At 42.9% G+C, this 24,334-nt stretch overlaps 1 protein-coding gene across 2 annotated transcripts in view; it reads right to left on the reverse strand.

Moving 5' to 3' along the window:
* The window catches only part of LOC129814969 (leucine-rich repeat-containing protein 75B-like), a 47,590-nt gene that overhangs the window by 13,611 nt on the left and 9,645 nt on the right, over positions 1 to 24,334 (reverse strand). Inside the window, exon 1 of one of the 2 annotated variants that reach the window (XR_008753384.1) lies at positions 2,278 to 5,342. Coding sequence is in view for 1 of the 2 variants with exons in the window: in XM_055868165.1 (XP_055724140.1) it covers positions 22,780 to 22,892 (113 nt within the window). In the remaining variant the exon portion in view is untranslated. Of the gene's footprint in view, positions 1 to 2,277; positions 5,343 to 22,779; positions 22,893 to 24,334 lie in introns of those variants that run through there. The other variant, XM_055868165.1, reaches the window with a different exon arrangement.

Raw genomic sequence — 24,334 nt, forward strand, 5'->3', positions numbered from 1 at the left:
GTGCAGGGGTACAAGGTAATTGAGGTAGCTACAATATGTACATATAGCTAGGTAAGCGTAAAGGGACTGAGCAACAGGATTGATAATGTTCATTAATTGTCATGTTTCCAACGAAAGCTGCCGTTTCCATGAATATACACTGCATTCAGAAAGTATTCAGACCCCTTCCCTTTTTCCACATGTTACATTACAGCTTTATTCTAAAATTGATTAAATAAAAAATGCTCCTCATCGATCTACACACAATACACCGTAATGACAAAGTGAAAACTGGATTTGAGAAATTTTAGCAAATTTATGAAAAATAAAAACCGGATACCTTATTTACATAAGTTATGCAGACCCTTTGATATGATACTCAAAATTGTGCTCAGGTGAAACCTGTTTTCATTGATAATTCTTGATGTTTCTACAACTTGATTGGAGTCCGCCTGTGGTAAATTCAATTGATTGGACATGATTTGGAAAGGCACACACCTGTCTCTATATAAGTTCCCAAGGTTGACAGTGCATGTCAGAGTAAAAACCAAGCCATGAGGTCAAAGGAATTGTCCGTAGAGCTCTGAAACAGGATTGTGTCGAGGCACAGATCTGGGGAAGGGTTCCCAAAAAATGTCTGCAGCATTGAAGGCCCCCAAGAACACAGTGGCCACAGAAACAAGATTCTCTGGTCTGATGAAACCAAGATTGAACTCTTTAGCCTAAATACCAAGTGTCACGTCTGGAGGAAGCGTGGCAACATCACTGCGTGGTCGCATTGGGGCAGCATTAGACCCTAGACCCAGTTCAATTTGCTTACCGCCCCAATAGATCCACAGGCGATGCAATCACCATCACTCTCCACACTGCCCTATTCCATCTGCACAAGAGTAATACCTTTGCAAGAAATCTGTTAATTGACTATAGCTCAGCATTCAACACCATAGTACCCTCCAAGCTCATCATTAAGCTTGAGGCCCTGGGTCTGAACCCTGTGCAACTGGGTCCTGGACATCCTGACGGGTCACCCCCAGGTGGTGAAGAAAGGAAACATTCCCTCCACTCCGCTGATCCTCAACACCTCAACAAGGGTGCGTGCTCAGCTCCTTCCTGTACTCCCTGTTCACCCATGACTGCGTGGCCAAGCACACCTCCAACTCAATTATCACGTTTGCAGACGACACAACAGTAGTAGGCTTGATTACCAACGATGACGAGACAGCCTTCAGGGAGAAGGTGAGGGCTCTGGGAGTGTGGTGCCTGGAAAACAACCTCTCACTCAACGTCAACAAAACAAAGGAGATGATCGTGGACTTCAGGAAACAGCAGAGGGAGCACACTCTCATCTACAGGACCGCAGTGGAGAAGGTGGAAAGCTTCAAGTTCCTTGGCATACACATCACTGACAAACTGAAATGGACCACCCACACAGACAGTGTGGTGAAGAAGGTGCAACAGAGCTTTTACAGATGCACAATTGAAAGCGTCCTGTATTTTTTTCTTTATTTAACTAGGCAAATCAGTTAAGAACAAATTCTTATTTTCAATAACAGCCTAGGAACAGTGGGTTAACTGCCTTGTTCAGGGATGAACGACAGATTTTTACCTTGTCAGCTCGGGGATTCGATCTTGCAACCTTTCAGTTACTAGACCAACGCTCTAACCACTAGGCTACCTGCCACCCCGTATCACCGCATGGTACGGCAACTGCACCCTCCGCAATCGCAAGGCTCTCCAGAGGGTGGTGCGATCTGCCCCAACGCATTACCGGGGGCACACTTCCTGTGCTTCATATGTATATACTGTATTTTATACCATCTATTGCATCTTGCCAATTCCGCTCTGTCATTGCTCATCCATATATTTATATATTCTTATTCCATTCCTTTACTTAGATTTGAGTGTATTAGGTAGTTGTTGTGGAATTGTTAGATGACTTGTTCCGACAATGCAGCAATATCTAACTAGAAGCACAAGCATTTCGCTACACTCGCAATAACATCTGCTAACCATGTGTATGTGACCAATAACATTTGATTTGAGATTATTACAGACACCTGTGATAATCTGAAGTACTCAAAGGATGACATAAAATCCTTGAAAGATAACAAAATGATTGTAGTTTACTGGTACACTTTAACATTTTCCAGTAATATACCCTCCCTTTGCAACCCTTAGTAAAGTACACAAAAAGCCTATACTACTTGTACTTAATATATGTACATGAGGAGGCAATTATACTCAATCAAATGGTTAGGGGATAGACAATATGAGGCAATGTTCACATAAGGTACTTACAATGACATATCACTCTGTGACTTCCTTTGAGATTTCCTTAAATCTGCTCCACTCTTTAATGTCATGTTCGTATTCTGAGTAAGCATTTCACTCTGCTCTAAAAGTTCTGTGCCAAAAGGAACTCTTAATTTCGATATCTATCTTCCTCCCACGTGTTTACTCATTTCGGCTCCTTTCCCTTACCTTGAGCATCTCTCTCAGGTTTTTAAAGGGTCAAGAGAGATTAGTCAGAGCTGTCGTGACCATTCTGTAGAACGACATCAGGGGATGCCTGCCGAGTCTCTCTGGAAATAGGTCAAACACATTCAAACAGCAGACACTGGGGCAACAGGCATAGGAGTGATGTAAGTAAATGAATGAAGGAGAAGTGCTTCAGTATCATTAACCACTTTGGTGTAGAGTCAAAGTCTATTGGAGTGACTTAACTATGGTAGTGACACAACAGGTAGTGGTAGTGATAACATGACAGAACACTGTTGTGCTCTTGAGCAGGGTAGCGAATTCATCTGAACTGCCGGAGTTAACCAATGCAAAGTTGTATACAATACTGCACGCTTATTGAAAAATAATATATATTTTGTCACATTCAACAGATGGGTGCAGCAAAATGTGTTGTTCTATAGCAGTGGTTCTTAACCTTGTTGGAGGTACTGAACCCCACCAGTTTCATATGCGCATTCACCGAACCCTTCTTAATTGGAAAAATAAAATATGATTTTTTCAAATTCAAAACATAGGTATATATTTTACTGGTGCACAAAATGAACCGTGCATCAACATCAACACTGTGTGTTCAAAGAACAAAATCATCAAAACATGATTTTCACACAAAAACAAAAACATAATAATGAATATTTACTGCAAATCAGTGTGACTTCTGCTGTTGCCTTTCAGAGACCAGTTCAGAAATGCGCGGCTTCACCTTGGCAAGTGCCACTCTCATGTCATTTTCGCAACAAAGTCTGTTCCTTTTCTTCGTTTTTATGTCCAGCATCCTCGAAAAGGATAGCTCGCAAAGATATGTTGTAACAAACGGTATGAAAATCTCCAGAGCTTTCTTAGCAATAACAGGGTACGTCACCATTTGTTGACACCAACACGTTGAAAGCGTTGTTGTTCTGAAGAGTTGCTGTTGAACCTGGCTCTGCTGAATTTCAATGATTTCATCGAGGTATTCATCATTGACATCTGTTGTCTCAACACTAAACGTGAACGGCTGTCTCACCCATGCTGGATATGACTCTCTTGTAGGGGAGTATCCGTCGAGAGACTTTGCAAGCTCATCTAAGTGAGTGGCAATTGCTTGCTTCAGTTCCGCGGGTACAGAAATGTCTCCGATTCCAGATACATCTTCGATCTTACTTACACAGTCGTCTAGCAGGGGAAAGTTTGCGAAGTTATCGTTCTCTGTTCGTCGTTTCCATAACGATAGCTTTTTTTGAAAAGCCTTCAGGTTTTCCTCCGCTTTGATGATGTTGACTCCACCGCCCTGCATTTTTTGATTGAGATGATTGAGAGCTGCGAAGATATCAGCCATGTACGCTAAAATGAGAATGAACTCATAATTTTTGAAGCAATCTGCATGACAATGTTGGTGCTCTTGCAAAAACAGGGCTAATTCCACACGCACGGCAAAAACACGATTCAGCACCTGTCCCCGGGATAACCACCGAACATTAGAATGGTACAGAAGTACCTCGAATTCAGAGCCCATTTCTTTACACAGCTCACTGAAGATGCGGTGCCTCAGAGCACTAGTTCGCACATAGTTCACACATTCCACTACAATTTTTAATACTTCTGCCAGTTTTGGAGGCAAGGTTTTTGTTGCCAACGCATGCCTGTGCAGAATACAATGCGTAACAATGATGTGTGGTGCATCAGCTTTCACTAGCGCACCAAAACCAGACTTTCTTCCCAGCATGACTGGAGCTCCGTCCGAACAAACTGCAGAAACCATATCCCACGAAAGATTGTTGTCTTTGAAGAAGTCATCCACAAGTTTCTTCACATCGGCTGCCTTAGTTGTTGTTGTAAGAGGCTTACAAAATAAAAAATCTTCCTTTATCACGTCGTCTTTCACATAGCGCACGAATACAGCAAGCTGGCTTAGATTGGAAACGTCTGTGGTCTCGTCGAGTTGAAGGCTGAATTTTGCCAGGCTTGAAATCAGATCTGCAACTACTTGAGCCAAGATGTCTTTGCTCATGTCCTCTATTCTGTCGCTGATGGTGTCATTTGAAAGAGGAATTTGGGATAACTTAACTTCAGCCTCTTTTCCCAGCATGATATTCGCCATCTTCAACACAGCTGGTTTTATGAGTGTTTCCCCAATGGTGTGTGGTTTGCCCTGCTTTGCGATCAGGTAAGCAACTTCGTACGATGCTGTGAGGATCGGTTTGTTGATGGGTACAAAGCCGAGAACAGGCAGAGTAGCCTTTTCATCGAATCTGGCTCTCTTCACCTTGAATTCAGCGAGCGATGTGTTCTTGTATTTTCCATCTCCATGCAGCTTAAGGAAGTGTTCTCTTAGTTTTGCCGGTGCTAGACTAGAATTGCTCAACTTGGCATTGCAAATCATGCAGTTAGGACGCTGACTCCCATCACGTTCCATTATACATGTGAATCCATATTGTACATATTCGTCCGACCACTTTCTTTTTTTGCTCGACATAGTAAGTATGAAAGGATTAAAATATTAAGAAAGAAATCACAAGACGTACCATCACGACAGTCACAAGTCGACTACTGAGCGCACCAAATTCCCTGCAGCACAGATAGGCCAAGCGATGTAGCGTGATCACCTGCAGCCAATGATGACCAAGCGAGGCGTGTCATCACGAATCATATGAGTCGGATGTGTGTCTTGACCTCCGCCGAACCCCTGAGACTGACTCACCGAACCTCTGGGGTTCGATCGAACCCAGGTTAAGAACCACTGTTCTATAGGGTCAGCCATACTAGTACGGTGCCCCTGCAGAAAATGAGGGTTAAGTGCCTTGCTCAAGGACGCATCAACAGATTTTTCACCTTGTAGGCTTGGTTATACCAACCGGCGCCTCTTTGGTTACTGGCCCAAAGCTCTAACCGCTAGGCTACCTACCACCTTAATAACCTTGGAAGTATCTGTTTCACACCTTTGGATCAGTGTGAAATTGCCAGTCAAACAGGACCTGACACGTGCTGAGTTGACTGAAAGTCTACCTGTTCCATCTGCCTTGGATAAACCTTTTACCATGTCCCAGCCTGTGTGTGTGTGTGTGTGTGTGTCCATGTCCGTACGTAGCTCTGTGTGTGTATTGAACGTGTGCCAGTGATAAACAGCCTGTCAAATGCATGATTAGTACTATACGTAACCTAATCGTCTGACCCTGTAGCCACATAGAATTAGGAATTAGAAATAAGAATTAGAATACTAGAATGGCCATGAACCTTCTTATGATGAAATAAAGGTCAGCCATTTTGGTCAGGGATTTAGTCAACAATGGTTTGGAAACTGCGGTATGCCACTGCTAGCCTGCATCCAGTCTGGGTCAGATATCAGTGCCCCAGGTGGATAGCTTCACATGTAGCAGAAAGATGGGGGTCAGAGTGGGTATTATATTCAATCAAGTCCAATTTTATTTATCACATGCTTGGAACCCTGACCTGTTCACTGGATTTGCTACCTTGTCCTGGACCTTCTGTTTTGGACTCTCTCTCTACCACACCTGCTCTCTCTAACTCTGAATGATCGGCTATGAAAAGCCAACTGACATTTACTCCTGAGGTGCTGACCTGTTGCACCCTCTACAACCACTGTGATTATTATTATCTGATGCTGCTGGTCACCTATGAACATTTGAACATCTTGGCCATGTTCTGTTATGATCTCCACCCGGCACAGCCAGAAGAGGACTGGCCACCCCTCAGAGCCTGGTTCCTCTCTAGGTTTCTTCCTATGTTCTGGCCTTTCTAGGGAGTTTGTCCTAGCCACTGTGCTTCTACATCTGCATTGCTTGCTGTTTGTTTGGGGCTTTAGGCTGGGTTTCTGTACAGCACTTTGTGACATTGGCCGATGTAAAAAAAGGGCTTTATAAATACATTTGATTGATGCTTCGCAAACAGGCGTAGACTAACTGCGAAATGCTTACTTATGGGCCCTTCCCAACTATGCACACCCACAGCTGATAAGACCTGTGCTAACAGCCCAACAGCCATAAAGCACACACAGCCAGTATCTTACTCTTTTTACCATTCACCTCAAGCTGATAATGCTTTCTATTGGGCTGCTTGGACAACCATTGACCCTCGCCCGCTGAGTGTAGTACCATATAAAGTGATAAAAGGTATATAGTTATAACTTTGTGACCAATTGAGTTGGTCAGTAAAGAGAATTTAACTCCCATCCATTGACATAATTTCTTACTTTCAAACCCTCATCAGCTACAGATGTAGGATCTTAATTTGAGCCATTTTGCTACAGTAGGAAAATAATCCTGCAGCAACAGGAAATATGGATTATAAATAATGGACATTTTTGTAGGGGTTGATACATTTTTCGTTAGGGCAAATCAAGTCTAAAATGTCAGTGGAAAGTACTGTACAAACTTGAAACCTTTTTAAAACTCATACACTATACGTTTACATTTCCTACAGTGCAGGAAAATGATCAGTGATCAAATTAAGTGCTGTGCAATGCATGAGTGAATTTAATTATTACCTGGGGAATGTTGTCTTATGCTATGTGCTGAATATGGCCCTTGATTGGCTACAGTCAGTGCTTCTTCCTGTTTTTATTGAGCTAGATAACATGCTATTGTAGACACAAATTAAATAGAATTTGATTTCTCCTGGGACATGATTCTGAACAATACATTACAAAATGGCTCTGCACCTTTCACACTGTTCTAGGACTGAGCTGACAAGTAATCAAGCAAGGTCTGGGTTTCATTTATGCATGAGCTCTGAAATGAATGCAATGGAATTGTCACTGGAAAGCATGCTATTGTACAAGTAATACTCCTTTTTTTCCTATAAATGAGAGAACATGCCTAGCTGTAACCTATTTACTGTAAGACTAGGCAGGGGGAATTAATGAAACACAGGGCTTCTAATGGGTAGCCCTGTAGTCCCCCCACACTCTCTCTCCCTCTTTCTTTCTTTCCCTCCCTCCCTCGCTCTCTCTCTCCCCCTTTCTCCTTCTCTCAATTTTAGGGCTTTATTGGCATGGGAAACCTATGTTTACATATGTCTCTCTCTCGTTTACCCTAGAGCCTCAGCTCAGACCGCAGAACAGCTCTGTGCTCTCTCTGAGGCAACTGTTGAACAAAATCGACACAAAGAAAATCATCTGGGAGAAGCAAGAGAACAAAATCAATGTGAGAAATTATTTTAAAATGGGACCAACTTGAGAGGGAACGAGAGAGGGAGAGTGAGAAAAACAGAGAGAACACCAGAAAGGTTAGATGGGGAAGAATTGTAACGGTAATCCTCTTCCTCTTCATCCGAAGAGGAGGAGTAGTGATGGAACCAAGGCGCAGCGTTGTGAAATGACATATTTAATAAAGACACGACAAAACAACCAAGACAGAAAACGAACTATACTTGAATAAACTAACAAAACGAAACACGAAGAACGCACAAACAGGAAAAATAGACTACACAAAAGAACGATGTACAAATAAACCGAACAGTCCCGTATGGTGCGACAAACACTGACACAGGAGACAACCACCCACAACGAACACTGTGAAACAACCTACCTAAATATGACTCTCAATTAGAGGAACGCCAAACACCTGCCTCTAATTAAGAGCCATACCAGGCAACCCTAAACCAACATAGAAACAGAAAACATAGAATGCCCACCCAAACTCACGTCCTGACCAACTAACACATACAACAAACTAACAGAAATAGGTCAGGAACGTGACAAGAATACTCTATAGCATAAATACATCAATTGAGGAAAAGCATCACTTTATGTGAAGTATACCCTATATCAAACAACAAATTATCAAATACTCATTATCAGTGAACCCATAATGAATTGTGCCCTAAATGCTACTAGTATTCACAGCACAAACTCTTCCGCACTTTTTCAGTAAGCCGTGAAATTTACTTGAATAGAAATGGTGTTGACAGTGTTCCAGTGCAGTATGGCTGAGGCTGCCTGGCTGGGTAGTTAGGGTGAAGGCTGTGAGAAGATGGATGATTTACAGAGAGGAGCATGCTGCCAGAGTAGAGCCTGCAAATGAACACAGTGGGAGAGCCTTGGTAGTTAGTGTTTAGGCTATGAGAAGAGAGGCTGCTATTTAAAACAATGTTTAACCTTTATTTAACTAGGCAAGTCAGTTAAGAATACATTCTTATTTTACAATGATGGCCTAGCCCAGCCAAACCCTCCCCCGGCCAAACCCTCCCCTAACCCGGACGATGCTGGCCTAATTGTGCACCGCCTTATGGGACTCCCGATCACGTCCGGTTGTGATACAGCCCGGGATCGAACCAGGGTCTGTAGTGACGCCTCTAGCACCTAGATGCAGTGCCTTGGGAGAATAGTTAGGGTGGAGGCTGTCAAGGGCATGCAAAGGTCAGTAATCCAGATCAGAGTCAAAAGGTACAGAACGACAGGCAGTCTCAGGGTAGGCAGAGGTTAATAATCCCGGGCAGTGACAAGGTACAGAACGGCAGGCAGGCTCAGGGCAGGCAGAATGGTCAAAACTAGAAAAAAGGAACAATAGAAAGACCGGCGCAGGGGAAAACCGCTGGTAGGCTTGACCGACAAAACGAACTGGCAACAGACAAACAGAGAACACAGGTATAAATACACTGGGGATCATGGGGAAGATGGGCGACACCTGGAGGGGGGTGGAGACAAGCACAAAGACAGGTGAAACCGATCAGGGTGTGACACAGTACCAGTCAGAAGTTGGGACACCTACTCATTCAAGGGTTTTTCTTAATTTTGACTATGTTCTACATTGTAGAATAATAGTGAAGACATCAAAACTATGAAATAACAAATATGGAATCATACAGTAAGCAAAAAAGTGTTAAACAAAACATATTATATATTTTAGATTCTTCAAAATAGCCACACTTTGCCTGTGACAGCTTTGCACACTCTTGGCATTCTCTCAACCAGCTTCATGAGGTAGTCACCTGGAATGCATTTCAATTAACAGGTGTGCCTTAAGTTAATTTGTGGAATTTCTTTCCTTAATGCGTTTGAGCGAATCAATTGTGTTGTGACAAGGTCAATCCAAGATGGCGTAGCAGTCAGAGGTCTTTGTCCTCGTCTAGTCGTGTCCCATGTATATGTTTTTATATATTTTTCTTCGCATATCTTTTTTATATTTTTCTAAACCTCAACTTCAAAATACTCTCCTGCAATCCGACTCACCCAATGTGGCGTGGATCTGCTTTTTTTCTAAAGTATTTTTCTTTACTTCTGAACCGGAATCCGCCAACAGAAGCTAGCCCGCTAACTAGCTACTAGCTAGTAGTCAGCTAACCACTGCTAGCGGTCATCAGCTAACCTATAGCTCAGAAAACTCTCGTCAGTTTGCACAACGCGATTCAAACCAGAGCATACCAGACCTATTTTCTCTCCATATCCCCGGACTCCTATCGCAAGCTCTGAACCTGGATTATCGCAGCTAGCTAGCTGCAAGCCAGGAGTAGCCACTCGGATAACGTCTCTGTCCCGAAGCAAGCACCAGTTAGCCTGGAGCTATCCCATGCTAGGCCCATCTCCCGGCTAGCTGAAGAGGTCCATCAGCCACTCGCAACAATAGCTATTTTGCCAATTGGCCCGGACCCCTTTTACTGGCGGTACGGAGCTCCTTCACAATTGGACTACCGACGTAATCTGCCAGAGGGGGTTATTCAACTGGCTCCTACTTCATGACGTACCCTGAATGCCCATCTAGCTAGCTGTTGAGAGCATATCAGACTGTTAGCTGAATAGGTCCATCGGCCAATTTCTTGCGCCACTATACTTATTTTGCCAATTGGCTTGGACCCCTTTTACTACACGAAGCCCTGCTTATCCATCACGACTGGACTACCGACGTAATCTGCCCGAGGGTTGTTTTTTTCCAACAGGCCCCTCCGTCGCGACGTCCCCTGAATGCCCATTTGCTAGCCTGCTAGCCGTGGCTCACTAGCTGTCTAGAGCATATTGGACTGTTTAGCTGAAGAGATCCATCGGCCAATTTCTTGGGCCACTATACGTATTTTGCCAATTGGACTGGACCCCTTTGATACACAGAACCTTACTAATCCACACGAGGAGGCTATAACATACTTCCTCCGTCGCGACGACCCTCTAAGGCCCTTCTGCTAGATTGCTAGCCCCGGTCTGCTAGCTGTCTGAATCGCCGTATCTCCAGCTACTCACTGGACCCCTATAATCACTCGGCTATGCATGTCTCTCCCTAATGTCAATATGCCTTGTCCATTGCTGTTCGGGTTAGTGATTATTGTCTTATTTCACTGTAGATCCTCTAGCCCTGCTCAATATGCCTTAGCCAACCCTTTATTTCCACCTCCCACACATGCGGTGACATCAGCTGGTTTAAATGTTTCTAGATACAATCTCTCATCAATCAATGCCTAGGTTTACATCCAATGTATTCACATCCCACCATACCTTTGTCTGTACATTATGCCTTGAATCTATTCTATCACGTCCAGAAACCTGCTCCTTCTACTCTCTGTTCCGAACGTACTAGGCGGACAGTTCTTATAGCCTTTAGCCGTACCCTTATCCTACTCCTCCTCTGTTCCTCTAGTGATGTAGAGGTTAATCCAGGCCCTGCAGTGCCTCGCTCCACTTCTATTCCCCAGGTGCTCTCATTTGTTGACTTCTGTAACCGTAAAAGCCTTGGTTTCATGCATGTAAACATTAGAAGCTTCTTTCATAAGTTTGTTTTATTCAGTGCTTTAGCAAACTGTGCCAACCCAGATGTCCTAGCCGTGTCTGAATCCTGGCTCAGGAAGACCCCCAAAAACTCTGAAATTTCCATCCCTAACTATAACATTTTCCGACAAGATAGAACTGCCAAAGGGGGCGGAGTTAGCCTGCAGAGTTCTGTCTTACTATCCAGGTCTGTACCCAAACAATTCGAGCTTCTACTTTTAAAAATCCACCTTTCCAGAAACAAGTCTCTCACCGTTGCCGCTTGCTATAGACCACCCTCTGCCCCCAGCTGTGCCCTGGACACCATATGTGAATTGATTGCGCCCCATCTATCTTCAGAGCTCGTGCTGCTAGGTGACCTAAATTGGGAAATGCTTAACACCCCGGCCATCCTCCAATCTAAGCTTGATGCCCTCAATCTCACACAAATTATCAATGAACCTACCAGGTACAGCCCCAAATCCGTAAACACGGGCACCCTCATTTTATTTATTTATTTATTTTATTTCACCTTTATTTAACCAGGTAGGCAAGTTGAGAACACGTTCTCATTTACAATTGCGACCTGGCCAAGATAAAGCAAAGCAGTTCGACACATACAACAACACAAAGTTACACATGGAGTAAAACAAACATACAGTCAATAATACAGTAGAAAAATAAGTCTATATACAATGTGAGCAAGTGAGGTGAGATAAGGGAGGTAAAGGCAAAAAAAGGCCATGGTGGCGAAGTAAATACAATATAGCAAGTAAAACACTGGAATGGTTGATTTGCAGTAGAAGAATGTGCAAAGTAGAGATATAAATAATGGGGTGCAAAGGAGCAAAATAAATAAATAAATAAATACAGTAGGGAAAGAGGTAGTTGTTTGGGCTAAATTATAGATGGGCTATGTACAGGTGCAGTAATCTATGAGCTGCTCTGACAGCTGGTGCTTTAAGCTAGTGAGGGAGATAAGTGTTTCCAGTTTCAGAGATTTTTGTAGTTCGTTCCAGTCATTGGCAGAAGAGAACTGGAAGGAGAGGCGGCCAAAAAAAGAATTGGTTTTGGGGGTGACCAGAGAGATATACCTGCTGGAGCACGTGCTACAGGTGGGTGCTGCTATGGTGACCAGCGAGCTGAGATAAGGGGGGACTTTACCTAGCAGGGTCTTGTAGATGACCTGGAGCCAGTGGGTTTGGCGACGAGTATGAAGCGAGGACCAGCCATGAAGAGAGAATACAGGTCGCAGTGGTGGGTAGTATATGGGGCTTTGGTGACAAAACGGATGGCACTGTGATAGACTGCATCCAATTTATTGAGTAGGGTATTGGAGGCTATTTTGTAAATGACATCACCGAAGTCGAGGATTGGTAGGATGGTCAGTTTTACAAGGGTATGTTTGGCAGCATGAGTGAAGGATGCTTTGTTGCGGAATAGGAAGCCAATTCTAGATTTAACTTTGGATTGGAGATGTTTGATGTGAATCTGGAAGGAGAGTTTACAGTCTAACCAGACACCTAGGTATTTGTAGTTGTCGTACATATTCTAAGTCAGAGCCGTCCAGAGTAGTGATGTTGGACAGGCGGGCAGGTGCAGGCAGCGATCGGTTGAAGAGCATGCATTTAGTTTGACTTGCATTTAAGAGCAATTGGAGGCCACGGAAGGACAGTTGTATGGCATTGAAGCTCGCCTGGAGGGTTGTTAACACAGTGTCCAAAGAAGGGCTAGAAGTATACAGAATGGTGTCGTCTGCGTAGAGGTGGATCAGAGACTCACCAGAAGCAAGAGCGACATCATTGATGTATACAGAGAAGAGAGTCAGTCCAAGAATTGAACCCTGTGGCACCCCAATAGAGACTGCCAGAGGTCCGGACAACAGACCCTCCGATTTCACACACTGAACTCTATCAGAGAAGTAGTTGGTGAACCAGGCGAGGCAATCATTTGAGAAACCAAGGCTGTCAAGTCTGCCAATGAGGATGTGGTGACTGACAGAGTCGAAAGCCTTGGCCGGGTCAATGAATACGGCTGCACAGTATTGTTTCTTATCGATGGCGGTTAAGATATCGTTTAGGACCTTGAGCGTGGCTGAGGTGCACCCATGACCAGCTCTGAAACCAGATTGCATAGCGGAGAAGGTATGGTGGGATTCGAAATGGTCGGTAATCTGTTTGTTGACTTGGCTTTCGAAGACCTTAGAAAGGCAGGGTAGGATAGATATAGGTCTGTAGCAGTTTGGGTCAAGAGTGTCTCCCCCCTTTGAAGAGGGGGATGACCGCAGCTGCTTTCCAATCTTTGGGAATCTCAGAAGACACGAAAGAGAGGTTGAACAGGCTAGTAATAGGGGTGGCAACAATTTCAGCAGATCATTTTAGAAAGAAAGGGTCCATATTATCTAGCCCGGCTGATTTGTAGGAGTCCAGATTTTGCAGCTCTTTCAGAACATCAGCTGACTGGATTTGGGACAAGGAGAAATGGGGATATCATAGATATCATCCTAACCAACTTGCCCTCCAAATACACCTCTGCTGTTTTCAACCAAGAGCTCAGCGATCACTGCCTCATTGCCTGCATCCGTAATGGGTCTGCGTTCAAACGACCACCCCTCATCACTGTCAAACGCTCCCTAAAACACTTCAGCAAGCAGGCCTTTCTAATCGACCTGGCCCGGGTATCCTGGAAGGATATTGACCTCATCCCGTCAGTAGAGGATGCCTGGTTATTCTTTAAAAGTGCCATCCTCACCATCTTAAATAAGCATGCCCCATTCAAAAAATGTAGAACCAGGAACAGATAGAGCCCTTGGTTCACTTCAGACCTGACTGCCCTTGACCAGTACCAAAACATCCTGTGGCGTACTGCATTAGCATCGAATAGCCCCCGTGATATGCAACTTTTCAGGGAAGTCTGGAACCAATATACACATGCAGTTAGGAAAGCTAAGGCTAGCTTTTTCAAACAGAAATTTGCATCCTGTTACACAAACTCAAAAAAGTTCTGGGACACTGTAAAGTCCATGGAGAATAAGAGCACCTCCTCCCAGCTGCCCACTGCACTGAGGCTAGGAAACACTGTCACCACCGATAAATCCACTATAATTGAGAATTTCAATAAGCATTTTTCTATGGCTGGCCATGCTTTCCACCTGGCTACCCCTACCCCGTTCAACTGCCCTGCACCCCCCACAACAACTCGCCCAAGCCTCCCCCATTTCTCCTTCACCCAAATCGAGATAGCTGATGTTCTGAAAGAGCTGCAAAATCTGGACCCCTGAAAATCAGCCGGGCTAGACAATCTGGACCCTCTCTTTCTAAAATGATCTGCCGAAATTGTTGCAACCCCTATTACTAGCCTGTTCAACCTCTCTTTCGTATCGTCTGAGATTCCGAAAGATTGGAAAGCTGCCGCGATCATCTCCTTCTTCAAAGGGGGAGACACTCTAGACCCAAACTGCTACAGACCTACAGTGAGCACCATAATTCCTTGGACAGTGACCATTGTTTTGTAATTTTGGTTCTGTACTCTAGCACTTTGAGTTTGAAAGGATACAATGACAATGGAGGGTGAAGTGCAGACTGTCTATTTGAGGGTATTTTCATACATATCGGATGAACCATTTAGATATTATAGAAGCTTTTGTACATAGTCCCCCTCCATTTCCTGGGCATCAAAAAACATTGGACAGTTTAACATAATGTAGAATAAAGCAATCATTGTTAATATTTGGTCGCATATCCTTTGCATGCAATGACTGCTTGAAGTCTGCGATGCATCGACATCACCAGACGCTGGGTATCTTCCCTGGTGATGCTCTGCCAGGCCTGTACTGCAGCCATCTTCAGTTCCTGCATGTTTCGGGGACTTATTGCCTTTAGTCTCCTCTTCTGCATGTAAAATGCATGTTCAATTGGATTCAGATCCGGTGATTGAATCGGCCAGTCAAGGATTTTCCACTTTTTGGCCATCAAAAACCCCTTCGTTGTTCTAGCAGTATGTTTAGGGTCACTGTCTTGTTGCATGATGAAGTGCCGTCCAATGAGTTTGGAGGCATTTGGTTTTATATGAGCAGATAAAATATTTCTGTAGACTTCAGAATTCATTGTTCTACTTCTGTCTGCAGTCAGTCACATCATCGATGAAGACAAGTGAGCTTGTTCCACTGGCAGCCATATAGGCCCAAACCATAACACCCCCTCCACCATGTTTCACGGATGAGGTGGTATGCTTTGGATCATGGGCATGTCTTTTTCTTTCTCCACACTTTCCTCTTGCACTTTCCTCTTGCATCTTGTAGTGTACCCTCTGTAGTCCTGCTGGTGTACTCTTCTACGTATGGTAGACTTTGACACATCTACAACTGCATCCAGGGGAGTGTTTTTGATCTGTTGGGTTGTTGTCAGGGGGATTTTCTTCTCATAGAGAGTATTCTCCGGTCATCCACTACAGTGGTCTTCCTCAGTCTACCGGGTCTTTTGATATAAATGAGTTCACCGGTTGTTTTTTTCTTGTTAATGATGAACCAAACTGTTTTGCTCCGGGAATGCCCAGTGTTTTTGCAATGTTCCTGATTGATTGATTGATTTTAATTTCTGAGCCTTATGAAGGCCGGCTTCATTTACATCGACACTACTGTCTTCCTCATGTTGTCACACCCCAACAACAACCTCCAAAGGCAATAGCAAAGTCTAGAATCAATACTATTCATCAACAGCTCTCCTGCATTCACTAACAACACAAATGAATACACCTGCCTAACGACACACATCTGTGAAGCCAGTTCAACAAATACTTGTAGTACCTTAAAATGGGGGGGACCATGCACAAAAGGTGCTGTCATTTCTAAACAGTTCATCCGATATGTATGAAAATACCCTCAAATTAAAGCTGACAGTCTGCACTTCACCCTCATTGTCATTGTATCCTTTCAAACTCAAAGTGATAGAGTACAAAACCCAAATAACAAAAAATGGTCACTGTCCAATGAATTATGGTGCTCACTGTATATCTATCCTACCCTGCCTTTCTAAGGTCTTCGAGAGCCAAGTTAACAAACAGATTACCGACCATTTCGAATCCCACCATACCTTCTCCGCTATGCAATCTGGTTTCAGAGCATGGGTGCACCTCAGCCACCCTCTAGGTCCAAAACGATATCATAACCGCCATCGATAAGAGACATTACTGTGCAGCCATATTCATCGACCCGGCCAAGGCTTTCGACTCTGTCAATCTGAACATGCTCTGAGGGCATTTCTAGGGATGCCGTCTGGGCCGGCAGCCTGCGAGGGTTAACACGTTTGCATGACTTACAGTTGAAGTCGGAAGTTTACATACACTTAGGTTGGAGTCATTAAAACTTGTTTTTCAATCACACCACAAATTTCTTGTTAACAAACTATAGTTTTGGCAAGTTGGTTAGGACATCTACTTTGTGCATGACACAAGTAATTTTTCCAACAATTGTTTACAGATTATTTCACTTATATTTCACTGTACCACAATTCCAGTGGGTCAGAAGTTTACACACTAAGTTGACTGTGCCTTTAAACAGCTTGGAAAATTCTAGAAAGTTATGTCATGGCTTTAGAAGCTTCTGATAGGCTAATTGACATAATTTGAGTCAATTGGAGGTGTACCTGTGGATGTATTTCAAGGACTACCTTCAAATTCAGTGCCTCATTGCTTTATATCATGGGAAAATAAAAATAAATCAGCCAAGACCTCAGAATGTTTTTTGTAGACTTTGTAGATTATAGACTGGTTCATCCATGGGAGCATTTTCCAAAAGCCTGAAGGTACCACCTTCATCTGTACAAACAATAGTACGCAAGTATACACACCATGGGACCACACAACCGTCATACCGCTCAGGAAGGAGACACGTTCTGTCTCCTAGAGATGAACGTACTTTGGTGCGAAAAGTGCAAATCAATCCTAGAACAACAGCAAAGGCCCTTGTGAAGATGCTGGAGGAAACAGCTACACAAGTATCTATATCCACAGTAAAATGAGTCCTATATTGACATAACCTGAAAGGTCCCTCAGCAAGTAAGAAGCCACAGCTCCAAAACCGCCATAAAAAAGCCAGACTACGGTTTGCAACTGGACATGGGGACAAAGATTGTACTTTTTGGAGAAATGTCCTCTGGTCTGATGAAACAAATAGAACTGTTTGGCCATAATCACCATCGTTATGTTTGGAGGAAAAAAGGGGAGGCTTGCAAGCCGAAGAACACCATCCCAACTGTGAAGAACGGGGGTGGCAGCATCATGTTTTGGGGGTGCTTTGCTGCAGGAGGGACTGGTGCACTTCACAAAATAGATGGCATCATGAGGAAGGGAAAAGCATGTGGATATATTGAAGCAACATCTCAAGACATCAGTCAGGAAGTTAAAGCTTGGTCGCAAATGGGTCTTCTAAATGGACAATGACCCCAAGCATACTTCCAAAGTTGTGGCAAAATGGCTTAAGGACAACAAAGTCAAGGTATTGGAGAGGTCATCACAAAGCCCTGACCTCGATCCTATAGAAAATTTGTGGGCAGAACTGAAAACGCCTGTGCGAGCAAGGATGCAACCAAACCTGACTCAGTTACACCAGCTCTGTCAGGAGGAATGGGACAAAATTCAACCAACTTATTGTGGGAAGCTTGTGGAAGGCTACCAAAAACGTTTGACCCAAGTTAAACAATTTAAAGGCTACCAAATACTAATTGAGTGTATGTAAACTTTTTACCCACTGGAAATGTGATGAAAGATATAAAAGCTGAAATAAATCACTCTACTATTATTCTGACATTTCAAATTCTTAAAATAAAGTGGCGATCCTAACTGACCTAAGACAGGGAATTTTTACTTGGATTAAATGTCAGGAATTGTGAAACTGAGTTTAAATGTATTTGGCTAAGGTGTATGTAAACGTCTGACTTCAACTGTACATCCTCAATGGAGACTGTGATTGTGTAGCCCACGTTGTCATCTGGGGCTCTCCTGGCAGCTCAGGGTCATTGTTCTCGAATCTTGAGAAAAAGATGTTTAGCTCACCCGGAAGGGTGGTGTTCGTGATCATGATGTGGCTGGCTTTTGTCACGTTCCTGACCTGTTTTCCTTTGTTATGTATTTGTTTTAGTTTGGTCAGGGCGTGAGTTTTGGGTGGGCAGTCTATGTTTTCTATTTCTATGTGGGGTTTTGTGTTCGGCCTGGTATGATTCTCAATTAGAGACAGGTGTGTATCGTTTGTCTCTGATTGAGAGTCATACTAAGGCAGCCAGGGTTTCACTGGTGTTTTGTGGGTGTTTGTTTCCTGTCTCAGTGTTTGTTCTGCACCAGATAGGACTGTCTCGGTTTTCACGGTTTGTTATTTTGTTATTTGTTAAGTGTTCATGGTTAGTGTTTAATTAAACATGTTGAGCACTGGCTACGCTGCATTTTGGTCCTCTCCTTTACCCCTGGAAGAAAACCTTCACAGCTTTCCTTTTTGTAATCCGTAAATGTTAAGAGCCCCTGCCACATATGCCTTGTGTTCGACCCGCTGAATTGCTCCTCCACTTGTCCCTATACTTGTGTTTCACCATCTTGATCTATCTGTATAAGTCATATTTGTACTGTTTAAAAGCAGCTTCTCTCTTTCAATTTCCCTACAAGGCTGCTATCAATCAACGTTTTGAAGTGGGTTTGTTTTGAAAGATACTATTGGTATCACGTCATCTATGCATTTTTTTATGAATCCGGTGACTGAGTCGGCATAATCATTGACGTTATCTCCAGAGGCGTCCACGTGATCAAAATAGTCTTGGAGCATGAATTCTGATTGGTCGGACCAATGCTGATCAGACCTGACCCTCAGAACTTCCCTCTTGAGTCTTTGTTTGTAGGCGGGGAGAAGTAATGGAGTCATGGTCGGATTTTCTGAAAGTAGGACGGGAGGGGGCCTTATGCCCGTGTCGAAAAGGCATTTAGCAGTGGTCAAGAGTTAGACAGTCGATGGGTTAGTAATAATTTTAGAGCACGGTACTCAAATTAGTTTTGTTAAAGTCCCGAAACAATGAATGCTGCCTCCGAGAATGCAATCTCTAGTTTGTTCAGGGTCCAATGAAGACCTTCGAGAGCCTTTTTTGTGTCGGCTTGGGGCGGGATGTACACAGCCATGGCGATAATCCCGAGAAATCTCTCGAAGGTATTTGATGACCAAGTATTCCAAGTCGGGGGAGCAGAAGCTTGCAAGTTCCTGTACGTTTCCCCCGTCGCATCATGTGTTGGTCCTAAATCAGAGGCCACCACCAATGGTCTTGACAGAGAGAGGCCGCTTACTATCCGCAAAGAAAACTGTAAAACCTGCTGGTTGTATATAATCCCTATGTTGCAGGATCTGATGTCCCTCTGGAAGGAGATCCTTGCTACTTTTGTTTGTTCATTATAGATTAAACATTGGCGAGTAGTATGCTCGGTAATGGAGGACATCTTAATCTCACTAAGACCTCACCACGTCTGCGTCTCCGTCGGCATTTTTGCTTCCTACACTCCAGTAGGACTCCAAAGCAGCTTGGTGCCTCGCCAAAGAAGCTAGTCCATTGTTATTCCATCTCAGGGAGGTCGGGTAGATTGTGAGTACCCAGCGATTTGTATTCCAATAGTTCTACCCGGGTGTATGCAGTAATGCACAAAATGAACTGATTAAGAAAAACCGAAACCTCTATTGTTTTTTTTTATCAGAGCTCAAGGCGGCGGCGCCCTCTGTTAGCGCCATCTTAGTACCCGAGCTGGATCTGTCTTATATTTTTCTAATTGAAACCGATCTCTTTCTGTTATTTATTAGGATTGATCTGTTCATTTATTCCTCGGTTAGACAGGTCCACAGTACCATGACAGTTGTCAAGCTGTGCACTGGGGCGTGGAACAATTACACTGCAGTATACTCCCATACAAACTTATTCTGCACCAAGTAAACATGATATGATATACTGCCCAACACAATAGGATACTACACGGGCCTATATTATATGACCCCAAGACTAGGGTTGCAAAGGCAGGTATATTACTGGTAACTTTATACATTTATCAGTAAACTACCAGAATTTCAAGGATTTTATGTAATCTATCACAAGACATCTAGTGGCCCTTTTGGGAACTTTAGATTATCACAGGTGTCTGTAATCATCTCTGACCCTCTGTGTGGCATTATAACATTTAAAATATGAAATAATAAAATATGATTTAAAAATAAAAAAAAATAGAAAGGAAAAGCTGTAAAACGTCTACTTAATGAATACTGTGGATGTTAAATATGAATATGAATATATAAATATGAGGGTATCGGCATGATTGATTCTTTATAAATATTTTTTTAAACACTTAGTAAAATAAACATGTCAGTACAGTGCCTTGCAAAAGTATTCATCCCCCTTGGCGTTTTAACTATTTTGTTGCATTACAACCTGTAATTTAAATGGATTTTTATTTCGATTTCATGTAATGGACATACACAAAATAGTCCAAATTTGTGAAGTAAAATGAAAAAACAAACATGTTTAAAAAAATGTCACGGAAAAGTGGTGTGTGCATATGCATTCACCCCCTTTGCTATGAAGCCCCTAAATAAGATCTGGTGCAAACAATTACCTTCAGAAGTCACATAATTAGTTAGATTGCACACAGGTGGACTTTATTTAAGTGTCACATGATCTCAGTATATACACACCTGTTCTGATTGGCCCCAGAGTCTGCAAAACCACTAAGCAAGGGGCACCACCAAGCAAGCGGCACCATGAAGACAAAGGAGCTCTCCAAACAGGTCAGGGAAAAGTTGTGGAGAACTACAGATCAGGGTTGGGTTATAAAAAAATATCAGAAACGTTGAACATCCCACAGAGCACAAATAAATCCATTATTACATTTTTTAAAGAATATGGCACCATAACAAACATGCCAAGAGAGGGCCGCCCACCAAAACCCGTGGACCAAGCAAGGAGGGCATTAATCAGAGGCAACAAAGAGACCAAAGATGACCCTGAAGGAGCTGCAAAGCTCCATAGCGGAGATTGGAGTATCTGTCCATAGGACCACTTTAAGCCATACACTCCACTGAGCTGGGCTTTACAGAATGGCCAGAGAAGCCATTGCTTAAAGAAAAAAATAAGCAAACACGTTTGGTGTTCGGCAAAAGGCATGTGGGAAACTACCAAAACATATGGAAGAAGGTACTCTGGTCAGATGAGACTAAAATGTAGCTTTTTGGCCATCAAGGAAAATGTCTGGCGCAAACCCAACACCTCTCATCACCCCGAGAACACCATCCCCACAGTGAAGCATGGTGGTGGCAGCATTATGCTGTGGGGATGTTTTTCATTGGCAGGGATTGGGAAATTTGTCACAATTGAAGCAATGATGGATGGTGTGGAATACAGGGAAATTATTGAGCGTAACCTGTTTCAGTCTTTGAGACTGGGATGGAGGTTCACCTTCCAGCAGGACAATTTCCCTAAGAATACTGCTAAAGCAACACTCAAGTGGTTTAAGGGGAAACATTTACATGTCTTGGAATGGCCTAGTCCAAGCCCAGACCTCAATCCAATTGAGAATCTGTGGTATGACTTAAAGATTGCTGTACACCAGCGGAACCCATCCAACTTGATGGAGCTGGAGCAGTTTTGCCTTGAATGGGCAAAAATCCCAGTGGCTAGATGTGCCAAGCTTATAGAGACATACCGCAAGAGACTTGCAGCTGTAATTGCTGCAAAAGGTGTCTCTACAAAGTATTGACTTTGGGGGGGTGAATAGTTATGTACGCTCAAGTTCTGTTTTTAGTCTTATTTGTTTGATTCACAAGAAAAAAGAATTAGCATCTTCAAAGTGGTAGGCATGCTGTGTAAATCAAATGATACAACCCCCCCCCCCCCCAAAATGTATTTTAATTCCAGGTTGTAAGGCAACAAAAAAGGAAAAATGCCAGGGGGGGGGGAATACTTTTGTTGTAAAAGTTTTGGCGTAAAACTAGTGGTAGTTGTGAACACATTCAATAGTTGCAGTTAATTGAAAATAATGCTATTGATTAGATGCTTTTTTCATTAATTAGACTATTTTCTCTTAACCATGTGGTCTATCTATTAGAAACTCATGGACAATATGGACACAGATATAATAAATGAATACTATATCAAAATATATATTTTTAAAGTTATTCAAGAATAAATTACCAGAATGACGATACATTGCCATAGATTTTCTGTTAATTACTGAAGATTGCAGTAACTTTGTTAAATTACCGGTAGCTTTGCAACCTTATCCAAGACACTAACAAAATAGACTTGGTGGAAGCTGGTGCTGCTGTGTAATTATCTAACACATGAAATCCTTGCTGTTATTGTACAGTAAAGCACCCAATATCAGGAGTGACTAAACTCTAACAAACACTCACTGAACACGAGACTGTTCTGTTTCAGAGATGTTAGTGGGCTTAAGTAGGTTTTTGGGGCCATGCGTACTGTATCACTCCTCTGATGTCAGTTTGCTGTTCGCTGTTCATTTGTTTGCAGTGGAGTTATGGCAGTAGCTGTCCCAGTTAGTGGATGTGCCAGCGATAGATGGACAGACCGGCAGACAAACAGACTCACCAGGCCTGCGACTTCCTCCTGGGAAGGCTTTGTCTCATCCACTTGGAGTGAGGGGTCAGGTGGAATATCAGCTGTCTGCAGATCTTGTTGGATGACTTCAGGGTATCTGTTTCCTGTAATATACACACATACATACATACATACATACATACATACATACATACATACATACATACATACATACATACATACATACATACATACATACATACATACATAGGGTGAAAGTGTCTGGCTTTCAAATAGAGGAACAATCAAAGTGACTGCTCTTGTTGACTCTCTGAACTGAATACATTTAATGAAAATAGGCCTATTTTCCTTTCCGACATCATGAACAATGGAATTAGACCCCTGCATTTTCCTTCATATGATGTCAAATGCATCATACGGGGATGATTTCTGTATTTTGAAAGTTACATATCTTAAAAAAACATTTTGCGACTATGTCAACAATGCACTAATGAAACAAATACCAAAATATTGTTTTTGGGAGGAATTTTCCTTTAAACCACATTTAGGACAACCTTGTGATGCCTAAGAATTAATTGATACACTTTCGAAGCCCAAGGCAGAACATCTTGGATACACATATTTCAATGGACCACTGTTTCACTTATGTCCTTGCAACCCCTATTATGCCACTTTGAGCTGTGTAGTGATGGGGCTGTTTCCTTTGTTCTTAGAATGTTAGTTTAAAAGGTGAAGGTTAGTTATATTGTCTGATCCCCTTCACTTATCCCACTACAAACAATCCAACCACTTGGCTGCTATCACCACATTATCTCAAGGCTCTTCTCCCTTGTCCATCCAACATGGTTATTCATCAAAATATACTTTAGCATCTCTGTCAGTCCCTCTCTCCTTGGTCTTGCTCTTGTTCCATTGCTCTTTCTCCCTTATAATAACATGTTTTTCTCTTTGATGGGAATTGGGGCATTGTCAACATGGAATCAAATTCAAAATTGATTCAGAATATGCACAGGCAGTAGCCACCACAGGGCTCTTGAGATATAGATACACAGTACTATGGTTGAATGCACAATAAAAGTCATGTTTTGAAGCAGTGAAACTGGTTCTTAACGCTTTGATGAGTTGTTGTTGACATTGGATTGTACTTTTGACGGTTGTAGAAATGACACCACACTGTGACTGACCTACTTCTTGTCATTAGTTATAAATAGGTGCCCCATGTCTCCAGCACCCCAAGAGTGAATACGTACACACACACACAAATGCGTCATTCAGAGCCTAATCATAACTATATGATTTATGGCAGCAGTTGGAAGGCTGGAACCAAACCAAATGGCCTAGCAGTCATATTTCTATGAGACTGACCATCATCTATTTGCTCCTGTAACGGCAGATTTCCTCCTCTTCGTCTGAAGAGGAGGTGTAGCAGGGATCGGACCAAGACGCAGCGTAGTAAGTGTCCATGGTTTTAATATAATAAACTGAACAAGACACAATACAAAATAACAAAAGTAAATCTAACCAAACCAGTCCCGTGTGGCACAAACACTGACACAGGAAACAATCACCAACAACCCAATAGTGA

Source organism: Salvelinus fontinalis, chromosome 2, assembly GCF_029448725.1.
Source record: "Salvelinus fontinalis isolate EN_2023a chromosome 2, ASM2944872v1, whole genome shotgun sequence".
Taxonomy (NCBI): Eukaryota; Metazoa; Chordata; class Actinopteri; order Salmoniformes; family Salmonidae; genus Salvelinus; species Salvelinus fontinalis.